The sequence below is a fragment of the Rana temporaria genome, chromosome 4, assembly GCF_905171775.1.
Source record: "Rana temporaria chromosome 4, aRanTem1.1, whole genome shotgun sequence".
Classification (NCBI taxonomy): Eukaryota; Metazoa; Chordata; class Amphibia; order Anura; family Ranidae; genus Rana; species Rana temporaria.
Genome location: NC_053492.1, coordinates 333738440 through 333750632, shown reverse-complemented (window position 1 = coordinate 333750632; position 12193 = coordinate 333738440). Strand labels below are relative to the sequence as shown.

At 44.8% G+C, this 12193-nt stretch overlaps 1 protein-coding gene across 4 annotated transcripts in view; it reads right to left on the bottom strand.

Annotated features, from left to right (window-relative positions):
• The window catches only part of FBXO30 (F-box protein 30), a 77991-nt gene that overhangs the window by 48698 nt on the left and 17100 nt on the right, over positions 1 to 12193 (bottom strand). For all 4 annotated transcript variants that reach the window (XM_040350737.1, XM_040350738.1, XM_040350735.1 and 1 more), the window contains exon 2: positions 9171 to 11134. In XM_040350737.1, coding sequence (XP_040206671.1) covers positions 9171 to 11120 — 1950 coding nt within the window. In that variant the 5' untranslated portion in view covers positions 11121 to 11134. The remainder of the gene's footprint in view (positions 1 to 9170; positions 11135 to 12193) is intronic.

Genomic DNA, 12193 nt, shown 5'->3' with positions numbered 1-12193 from the left:
GACCAGCTGGTCCGCCAGCCTAATAACTTCAGGAGGGAGTCTGTGCTCCTCCACAGTCTGGCGCAAAACCTTTGCTCATTCAGTGAGTGTCTGAGACACCAGGGTTGCAGCCACAATACAGACCCCAGCATGGTAAACATGGAGCGGGTCAGTGCCTCGGACCTTCTATCAGCATTGTCCTTGAAGGCAGAGGTCCCTTCTATAGGGAGAGTGGTCACCTAAACTAACCGGGCAACCGGGGTGTCCACTACCTGAGAAGTCCATTTCTTTTCAAGAGGCTCTCCTGAAAGGGCTACCGAACTGCCAGGCGCTGAGGAACTACAAAGGACTTCTGCGGCTTTTCCCATTCCTTATCAATGAACTTGTCAAAAAAGGACACAAGGAAAAACCATCAGAGCGGTCTGATGTGTGACCCAAAAAAGACAGAGCCCTCAGAGGATGCCTCAGCTGCACTATCCAGCATAAGGGAGTCCCTTACAGCATTAACAAGCGCACCGACAAGTGCCCTGTCCAGTACTGACCCAAGTGAGGAGTCTCCCTCACAAGGAAGGTCCTGGTCCACTTCCTCCAACAACACAGAACCAGGGACCTGAGCCAAAGCCAGGTCCTGGTCTGAGCCAGAGCATTCCCCAGGGATGATGGGGGAAGGGGGCGCTTTGCCACCTCTGGCATGTTTTGGAAAGAAGAACCAGACACTGACTTCATAACCAAGACAGCTCCAGACACCCCACAGTCCCCCTGGTGGGAAAAGGAGGCCCCCACAGGTCCACCCCGGCAGCGACAGCAGAGCAATAGAGGGAAACTCGACAGAGCAGGGAAAGGAGGAAAGGAGGACCCCCTCACCCCAGGAAAGCCCAACCATACCGACCCGTGGAGGTGGGAAGGACTGTACTTACCCGTCCATGTGAGGACTCGCTGACGCATTCCTGACAGGCATACAACCGCAATGGAGTAGTTGTCGGCCCAGGTCACTGTGAGTGAGACAACACAACCAGAGCCCAGTTATGTGTGGACCCTGGAGCAAAAGCTCACCGGCCACCCCAGGAGTCATGGGGTATGTCGTGGCATATCCAGCCTCTTAGCAATGGTGTGCTCACGCTCACTGGCCGGACTGAGGAGACTACAAGGATCTATATATTCAGCCTGTCCCTCAGCCGACAGTTGATAGAAGATTCTCAAATCTGGCCCCATAATGACCAATAGAGAAATGTATGCCTGCTCAGTCTCCCTATAAATTTAAAGCATTCTATGGGGTGGCGCAGACAGGGGCAAGGCACAGATACTGTGGCTCTTTCCTGAGTGGCTCTGTCACGAGTGATGCGCAGTTTCACCGCCGCAGTTAAACGAACGCAGGATAACTAAAGCTGGATGAAGATTGAAGATACAAGACCTCTGCTCCATTCTGAGACTACAAGCAAGCTAGCATTTGACATTTTATATGAAGTCAGATTCCCACTCTCTATCAAGTATCATGCTCCTTCTCACATCGGTGTCCTCTATCCTGAAATTATCTTTACTCTACCCCTCCTCTCTACCCTGCAGCATGCACATATCACCCTCACTCCTACCCTCCCCCCACTACAGCACCCATCATCTCCTGCATTTGCTGCACCCACATACTGACATAAACGCCAGGGCCATTAGACACGTGCGCTTATGCACATATAACTCCAATCGTGCCTTCATCACCCTCCTCCTTCTCCTAGTCTCAGGTGATATATTTCTCCTAATCCTGGTCCACCATTTTCCAACAGTAAGCCACATGTCCAATACCCCTCATTTGGCAACCACTGCAATCCACTCAGTTTAATTTCTATCCCCCTGCTTTCTCAAAGCAGCCCACCAATCTCATGCGCCCTTTGGAACGCCCGTTCCATCTGTGACAAGCTAACATTGGTACATGACCTCTTCCTCTCTCATGGCTTTAACATACTTGCCATAACCGTAACCTGACTTCAAAATTTGGACTCCGCTTCTTCTGCTGCCCTATCCCATGGAGGCCTCCATTGGACTCACTCCCCCAGACCTAACGGACAGAAAGGAGGTGGAGTTGGATTTCTCCTATCCCCACAAAGCACCTTCCAAGTCCTTCCTATCCCTCCCTCTGTATCCCTCTCTTCTTTCGAGATGCACTGTATCCGTCTGTTTTCTCCTATTTCTTTGAGGATTGCAGCAATTTATCGGCCTCCCGGACCAGTATCGCGCTTTCTTGATGACTTTGCTGCCTGGCTACCCAACTTTATCTCCTCTGAAATACCCACTATCATTGTTGGTGACTTCAACATTCCTGTCAATGTTAACAGCCCAACTACAGCTAAACTTCTCAACTTAACCTCTTCTTTTGACCTAACCCCATGGACACATACTTCCACTCACTCCAATGGTAATACCCTTGACCTTGTATTCCCCCAATCTCTGCAATCCTGCCAACCTCACCAACACCCCCTTTCCTCTCTCTGATCACAACCTCATCAGTTTCACTGTATCCTTGCCTCCAACCAACCATCCCTCCAAGCAGCAAACAATTATCTTCGCAACTTTAACCCTTCTCTTCTCTATTCTGCTACTGACCACCTATACAACATAATCTCTCCCCTGTCCTGGCCACCTCTGTCTACAACAGTTCACTCTCATCATCACTAGATACACTTGCTCCTCTAACCACATGCAGAATCAGGCCCCGACCGCTACAATCCTGGCAAACTAACAACACTAGAAATCTCAAGAGACATTGCCGTGCTCTTGAACGACTGTGGCGTAAAACCAAATGCCTGCAGGACTTCACCCTATATAAATCTGCCCTTCTAAAATACAATTCCTGCCTCCATGCTGCCAAACAAGACTATTTTGTCTCTCCTATTAATACCTTGTCATCCAGTCCCCGTCGGCTCTTCTCAACCTTTAACTCTCTGCTTCGTCCCCCACCCCCTCCACCCACTAACTCACTCACTGCCCAAGAGATTGCCAATCACTTCAAAGACAAGATTGATGCAATTCGTGAGGACACCTCCACCGTCCGTACATCTTCACCACCCAACATAACTTGCCTAACGGCAAAAAATTGGCTACTATTGAAGAGGTTACAAAACTTCTCAGATGCCCACCTAACCAATTGTCCTTTGGACCCTGTTCCCTCACAACTACTACGGTCACCCTCTTCTTCTATCCTATGCTCCCTCACTCACATCTTCAATCTCTCCCTCTCTAGTGGTACCTTGCCCTCTAAAACATGCACAGATCACTCCAATACTTAAAAAGCCCTCACTGGACCCCACCAACCTGAACAACTTAAGGCCCATCCCATTGCTCCCATTCACCTCTAAACTTCTAGAACGCCTAGTCTACAACCGTCTTGGCTCCTACCTCAGTGAAAATAACCTTCTTGACCCCTTACAGTCTGGCTTTCGCTCGCAGGACTCCACGGAAACTGCCTTACTAAAAATCACTAACGATTTACTAACTGCTAAATGCAACAGCCAGTACTCCATACTCCTACTTGACTTCTCTGTAGCCTTTGATCCCGTTGACCACCTTCTCAATAAACTCCATTCCTTTGGCCTCCAAGATTCTGCTCTATCCTGGTTCTCTGCCTATCTATCACAGCGCTCCTTCAGTGTTACCTACAACTCTGTCTCCTCCTCTCCATTGCCCCTTTCTGTGGGGGTCCCTCAAGGCTCTGTTCTTGGACCACTTCTCTTCTCTATCTACACCTCCTCCCTTGGTCACTTGATAACCGCCCACAGCTTTTAATACAACCTATACGCCGATGACACCCAAATCTATCTATGTGTCTACTCCTCACCTCACTCCTTCAGTCTCCTCTTGCATTGGGTAAAAGGTGGAGTTGCGCTTTAAAAAAACAACAAACTGTGTCTTGTGCAGATCCCCAGTAAACAACAAAAAAAGTCCAATAAACAATCTGGAAGATTTCTTCAGATATACATAAAGTGTAAAAAAAGTTGATGGAAACAGTTCATTGCGAAAACAGCTGTTGAGAACGTGTTCAAGCAAGAAAGTGTTGCATTACTAACTTACTGACATCTCAGCATGGATGTCGCACCACTTCCTTAAACGAAATCTCTCTAAAACAGAGTTACTAATATTCCCCCCTGCCCTCCTCCATGACTTTTCCATCAAACTCAACAATGCAACCATCAGTCCCTCCCCTCAGGCCAGGGTACTCGGTGTAATCCTAGACTCCGCCTTGTCATTTCAGCCTCAAGTCCAATCGTTGTCAACAGTTTGTAGAATTCACCTTCGTAACATCTCTAAACCTCGCCCCTTTCTAACAAATTAAACCACCAAACTCCTCATTCACTCCCTTGTTATCTCTCGTCTTGACTATTGCAACTCCCTTCTTATTGGCCTGCCTCTCTATAGGCTATCCCCTCTTCAGTCTATTATGAATGCTGCTGCCAGACTTATCCACCTTACCAACCACTCAGTATCTGCCAAACCTCTCCTCCAATCCCTACACTGGCTTTCTATCACCCAGCGAATGAAATTCAAAAATACTAACCACAACCTACAAAGCCATCCACAACTCTGCCCCAAGCTACATCACCAATCTTGTCTCTAAACATATCCCAAACCGTCCTCTCCGCTCTTCTCAAGACCTCCTACTGTCAAGCTTTGTCTCTTCCTCCCATGCTCGTCTCCAGGATTTCTCCAGAGCCTCTCCCATCCTCTGGAACTCACTACCTCAACCTGTCCGGCTATCCCCTACTCTTGCTAACTTCAGGCGATCCCTGAAAACATACCTCTTTAGTCTCCAACTAAATCTTTTACCACTTCCATCAGCTCATTCCCCACAGTTACAACCTTTTGTACCACCTGCCCCACCCTATTAGATTGTAAGCTCTTCTAAGCAGGGCCCTCTTAATCCTCTTGTATTTTATTGTATTGTAACTGTATTGTCTCACTTTTATATTGTAAAGCGCTGCGTAAACTGTTGGCGCTATATAAATCCTGTATAATAATAATTCTCAATAAAATAAAGAAAATAAAATAAAAAATTTCCTCAGGGTGCTGGGCCCAAAAGGGAGCCATATGTCCTCCTTTGCTAGGCAGAAAAAAAACTGAGGCTTCATGCTGCAGGGAGGAAGGTTATGTCCGGAGGGACCGCCCCCCTGGGCGTGGCTGTTCAACTCTGTTAAAGGGGTTGTAAAGGAAAAAGAATGTTTCCATAATAAGCATCCCTTACCTGCAGACATTCCTCTTTTCACTTCCTCATTGTTCGTTTTTGCTCAGAAGTTGATCTATTTCTTCTCTGTTCTGTTCACTTCCTGCTTGTCTGATTGTTACTCACCACCGTGAAGGGAGGCTTTACTGCGGTGGTCAGTGACGTGCTCGCCCCCTCCTGGGAACTACGAGGCAGATCCACATAGATTTGCACCCGCGCAGCGTATCAGAGATACGCTACGCCGCCGTATCTTACCTGGCTTTAGTTCGAAAACCTGGAAGAATTTGCGCCGTAAGTTACGGCGGCCTAGTCTTTCTCTGGCGGCGGAATTCAAATCGGCGATTAGGGGGCGTGTTTCATTTAAATGAAGCGCGTCCCCGCGCCGAATGAACTGGGCATGCTCCGTTTCTAAATTTCCCGCCGTGCATTGCGCTAAATGACGTCGCAACAACGTAATTTTTTTTTTTAATTAGACGTGAATTACGTCCATCCCGATTCACGAACGACGTATGAAAAAAAAAAAAATAAAAAAAATAAAATAAACGCGGGAACGACGGCCATACTTAACATGGCAGGTCTAACTATACGCGACAAAATACCAGCTTTAACTAAAAGTCGACTAGAGACGCCGTAAAAAAAATGCGCCAGCCGCTCATACATTTGTGGATCGACGGAAATAGCTAATTTGCATACCCGACGCGGAAAACGACGTGAACGCCACCCAGCGGACTCCGAAGTATTACATCTTAGATCCCGAAGGCGTACGAGGATGTATACCTGTTGGATCTAACCCAGATGCCGGTGTATCTTGGTTTGAGGATTCAAACCAAAGATACAACGCGAGTAATTTGAATGTACGCCGGCGTATCAGTAGATACGCCGGCGTACTAGCTCTGTGGATCTGCCCCTACATCTGTGCAGCAGGACGCTCTCTACATGTTAGACTTCAAGGAGGTGTGAACTACTGGGCGTGCCGCAACTCATACTGGGAAATGTAGTTCTTACATGAACGAGCGCCGCAAACCAGGAAGTGAATGAGAGAACAGAAACTAGAACGCCGGAGGTGATATAGATGAAGGAATTTAATAGGTATTTACTCGTTTAACAAAAATCATTACACTATTCTGTTTACCTTGCAGACATTAATTTTAGGCACATTTTTTTTTTCTTTACAACTCCTTTAAAGTAACATGTATTTAATTATCTAACATGTTTCTGCCTAGTCCTCTCCTGTGAACAGGCACATAATCACTTGTCGAGATTTAAGGAGTTGTGTCCGTCCATGGACGATAAGAGAAAAGGGAGGGGAGAAAAATATGCACTTAAACCAATAGCCCCTACTTACAGGTCGGGTGATAGTATGGACACGGCAAAGGGCATGTAGGTGGCCGGGGAAACTGTCCAACATGGGAGCTGAGGCGGCATGACAGGTGACACAGCTTGGAGGCAAATATCATTGTGTAAACTCAACATGAGATCTCCACCAGGGTCAAGTGGCACATGCAAAATTACTCCTGGACCATCTGAAACTAAATATGAAATAAAAAAAAGTATTTCGTATAGGTTTGCTGAAAAGGGGAGAACCCTATGTGTGGCAGTGAAAGGGTGACAAGTGAATGTGGATGAAAGGAGTGTGTGATAACAGCAATATAGCTGAGATATGTGATAGTGTATCTATGTTGAAAGCAACAAAGTGCTCCAACAGTGAGAACGCTATCAATGCAAATTAGAATTAGAAAGAGGGGAGAGGGTGAATATGTGATGGTGATATTATTAGGGAGCAATGGAAATGCTCCAATATATGAACACCGTCATACGGGAACCAGAAAGTGAAAGGGGTGGGAAAGGGAATATTATGTGATGGTGAAGTTGTAAGGGAGCAATGGAAATGCTCCAACATATAGGCACCGTCATCGGGAGACTAAAAGTTGAGGAAAGTGGAGGGTGGGGAAAAGAAAAAAAAAAGAAGTGCGACTATGTAATAGTGAAGCTGTGTTGGAGACAATGGAAATACTCCAACATTGTGAATGCTACCATTAAACTATGTGATGGTAAAAGCTATGTTGCAAACAATAAAAAATGCTCCAACGTAATGAGCACTATCATGGTGGATAAAAAAAGCAATATGCCAACAAAGGTATACATGAAGGAAGGAAAAGAAAGAAAAGGAAATGAAGGAATGGAAGAGGGGTGTGTGAATGGTGACAAGTGACTGCATGTTGATAGTGCATTCCACCTAATGCAAGATGTTCCTAGTTCCAAAACGTCTAATAATGTGTAAATGCCTGTACCACAAAGGACATGGTTGCCTCGCTGTGAACGCCTGTAGCCGCCAACGTCACGCTGGTAAGCAGGAGGGAGGAGGAGGCGTCATCTCCCAGGCATCGTACGACTGACGAGTGGCGCCAAGAACTCACTCCCTCATATACACCGCCAGATGGACTCAGGGCGCGCACGTAATGACGTCAACCAAAGTGGACGTCAGACGTAACGTGCCGGATGCGTGGCGCCGATGCGCAGTGGGGTGACTGCTCCAATCCATTCAGGTATTCCACTTGTCACCATTCACACACCCCTCTTCCATTCCTTCCTTTTCCTTCCTTCCATGTATACCTTTGTTGGCATATTGCTTTTTTTATCCACCATGATAGTGCTCAATACGTTGGAGCATTTTTTATTGTTTGCAACATAGCTTTCACTATCACAGTTTAATGGTAGCGTTCACAATGTGGTAGTATTTCCATTTATTTTTTGTATTTCATATTTAGTTTCAGATGGTCCAGAAGTCATTTTGCATGTGCCACTTGACCCTGGTAGAGATCTCATGTTGAGTTTACACAATGATACTTGCCTCCAAGCTGTGTCACCTGTCATGCCGCCTCAGCTCCCATGTCGGACAGTGTCCCTGGCCACCTACATGCCCTTCGCTGTGTCCATACTATCTCGTGCCCGTGATCGCAGGTAGGCGGTGGACATCCCGGCCACGTGGATCGGAGCCCCTGCCGTGCAGCAGGGGTGTGCGCCTGCTATGGCCCTTAAAGGAGCCAACATACTGGTACGTCGATTCAAGGGAAGGAGCCAACTTGCCGATGTAAATGTGCGTGAGCTGGTTGGCAAGTGGTTAAATCTTCAAAATAGACAGGTGCTCCCTTAGTGCTCAGTTCAAGTGCCCCACATGGATGTGCACTCACCCTAGATATGGACCAACTATCTCCAGTATGGTTACATTCGCCTGTGGGTAATCCACTCCTGGGTGATGTTCTAGATGGTAACTCTCTTAAAAGGTTAATCACAAGGCCTCCTATTGCTATTTGGGTTTCTTGTATTGGTAGGGGAATCACCCCTATATATGATCCTCTAAGGCAACAAGAAAACTCACTGGATGGCAGATGGCATTATCCATGGAAAAAAAACACAATGGGGAAATTCCACACAGGGTAAAAAGGTAGATTAAAGTAGATAAGAAACAAAAGGTGAAACATTTTTTATCATGCCTAAAGCCTGGCATATTTTTCACTCATCCAAATTTAATAAACTGAAATCTGAATGGTCACTATGCGCCATCACACTTGACTCATTGCTACTTCTTGACCTAACTTATCAAAAAAGCTTTTAAGCCTTTGTTAAAGTACCATGTGAGTAAGGCCCCATTCACACCTAGCGTAAGGTGAACTTGTGTTTATTCTGGATTTTTTTGCATGTTTATCTATGCATTTCCATGCATCACGCATAGGGCAGGCAACCCATTCACTTGAATGCCCTATGCATGACACAGAAGCTCCAAAACCTTTTTCAGGCGTAAAGTGTCACATCATTTGTATTGCACAAAAACACATGACTGCTGGCCATGTTTGGGGTGCCATTAGAAATTAATGGCCTTGCAAGCATGACAACAGTTTTTCCACACACTTCTGGAATGCACAGGTGTGGATGGGACCTAAACAGAAAGACTGTTCAATTAAATCTTTAAGATAAAAAATAGAATTACCTTTTCTTTGATTTGCCAAGAACTTCCTTGTGGATGTAGTCTCTTTTCCCATAACAGAACAACAATTCCACGAGCCTGCAGCAAACTTGCACAAACATCTCTCATAAGTCTAGAAACTCTTGAAAGTTGGCACAAAGTAAAACTATCAAGAAATCCTGCAATGTGCTGCAGAACTTCATATGGCAAGCTACTAAAATGATCTACAGATGGGCTTTGGGAAGAGTTCTTTATAGACCGACTTGTGCTGGGTATGTGAGGCTGAACCCCAAAAGACTTCAAGTGTCGATCATGAATGATTTTTGATCCTTGGGTCAATGGGCAAAATCTACGTTGAGAAAAAGTACATCCATAATATGCCAGCGGACATCTTTGTTCCATCCATCCATTTAAACCAGCGTGAATATCAGCATGTACATTCTTAAAGTGAGCAGAAAATTCATCTCTTCTAAATAGTTGTCCACATACAAATGTAAACATAGACCTTTGTTTTACTTGGTATCCTGCAACATATTCTAGAACCAAGTCTAGGCCAAGTGTCTGGAAAGGACTAGGATTGGAAAGCTGAGGATTAGCATGATCACAAGCACAAGCTGATGCAATGTCACCAACCATTGTATTTGTTGCCAATATTGCAGATGGAAATGAAAAGGTTTGGGTTCCGCAGTCAATATGATTGGCATCTACATATCGTCTTTCAGAAATCCCTCTACCTCCAGGTGACTCTCCTAAACAGAACAGAAAAGCAGCTGTTACCAAATCGATGCGATTGAGTCCCATGGGATCCTCTTGTACTTCCAAATCGGATGTGTCTACTGCCTTGCTTTCAGTCCCAACTTTAAACCAATATGAATTACCGAGAAATGGGCTTCTTCCAAAGACAGCAACATTTCGGAACCACTGTTCACCATTTTTATCCATTTGCTCCTCAGAACCATTTTTGAAACGCGAAGCCGAGAGCTGCTCAACACCAAGAAAAGAACCATTAGGGTTTACATGGGTTTTACGGCCATCTAAGGAAATATCAGCATTTTGTCTTGTTACTACAGAAAACATATCCTTTCCATCCTTTTGGAAACCATTAAACATTACAGATGATTGCTTTATATTAACGGCTTCGCATTGAGCAAAATCACTACAGTTTCTTCTTGGATAGAAATCATTGGAACTGTTTTGATGTAAGTGATTCAAGGGACTGCACATAACTTCATTAGCAGCCCCAATGCCTTCTTCCTCTACAAATCCCTGATCTTTAAAGATATCACATCTACCATTTTGCTCAGAAATCTGAAATCTTTTGTTCATCTCAGAACTGGCATCTCTTAACCTACAGTTAAGCATAGCAATGTCTCTTGTAGCATTATTTAATATGTCCAAAGCAGCAGCTAAACTCCTTGTTGTCTCAAGTGTTGCTTGATAAAATACACTATAAGGATCTTCATCACTAGAAGCATCTTTTGTAGGCATTCTATTATCATTTTCTGCTTTACCAGGTTCATGAGGTTCAAGCTTTTCAGTTGTTTTGGACATCATTGTTGCCACTTTAAGAGATTCCAGAAGCATTCTTTGATCTTGCAAAGCTAAAGCCAGATCTAACTGTTCTACTGTATCAACATCTGTGCTGAGGTTCTCATAAGATGTTCTATCTGCATAGCTTACTGGCCATCTATTCCACTCCATTGTACAACATACTACATTTGCAGGGCAGTACTGTAGGTGTTCAGCTAACTTGTTACGACTCATTACAAAAGGACAACCAAATCCCTGGTTTAAACAAGGCACCCTTTCTAGGGGGCACAATATTCGATGCTCATCAGCTTTGCAGGAGTGAAAGACTGCCCCGCAAACATGCAGGCAGTTGACTAAATCACATGATACTCCAGCCTCTAGCTTCATCATACAGCGGCGGTTGACACAGCTTGCACAGTGTAAATGTTGATTTTCTTCATTCATGATGAGGCAAAAATCTAAAGAGAAAAAAAAAAAGTAGATTTTTTTTCTTATTAGATACAGACTGTATTTCTGACTACATAGCCGTCAACTATCTTTGTCTCAAACAATTTTCCCTGGTTCTAGAAATTGTCTGTCTTGCTGTATAGTAACAATATCTTTGGCATGCTACAAGTGTATTGTGTCACGCCAAGTTACTTGGGTTTTTAACATTATTCTAAATATAAGTTATTAAATCTATTCTTGTTACCATAATTTACACTACATACAGTATCTATCCAAAGAAATTGGATTTGCCCCCAGATTGGAGCAATTAAGACAATATTGTTACCTCTACCATAGAAGTATTAAAGGCCAAGTTCACCTTTGTTCCCCGCTAAATTCCAGCCCCCCCCCCCCCATGTACCAATATAGAATTCATGTACTTTTTTAGCAAAAATATTAAAGCTTTCCATAAAATCTACAGACACATACCTTACTGTCCTTAATCCATGTTTCCAAACGTATCTATTGCTTCTGTCTTCCTTACAGACTGCAAGTCATGACACAGGAAGGAGTTGACTAGCTCACCTCATTGGTACACACGCTGCATCATCCACCCTCCCATTCCCAGCTGCACATTTTTTTTAAATGAAATGCAATCAATGATCACCCTTCTCACTAAACACACAATATACAATCAGATAGCGTAGTGTATGGTCATCTTTATACAAGTACATAGGAGGGAGTGGACAAAAACACTCAGCTGTCAAGCCCTGTTCACATCTCTGCATAGCGGGAACTCGCATTCCCACATGGGTATTTTTTTAGCTAGGGGGCCTATTTCACTCATCACACATAAAGCAGCATATCCACCTAAAATGGGCTGCCCTACACACAGCAATCACCCCAGGGAAGCTTCAGTGGATGGAGCCTCCTTGTTCTTGTGTTACCGCACCAATTTCACTTTCAGGCCCCAGTCACATCTAGCATAGTGGAAGCGCATGTTTTGTGGCTCGTTTTTCCTGTAACATGCTAAGGGCAGCCCGTTGATTTAAATGGGCTATGCTACATGTGGCTTATTGGACATATTGACA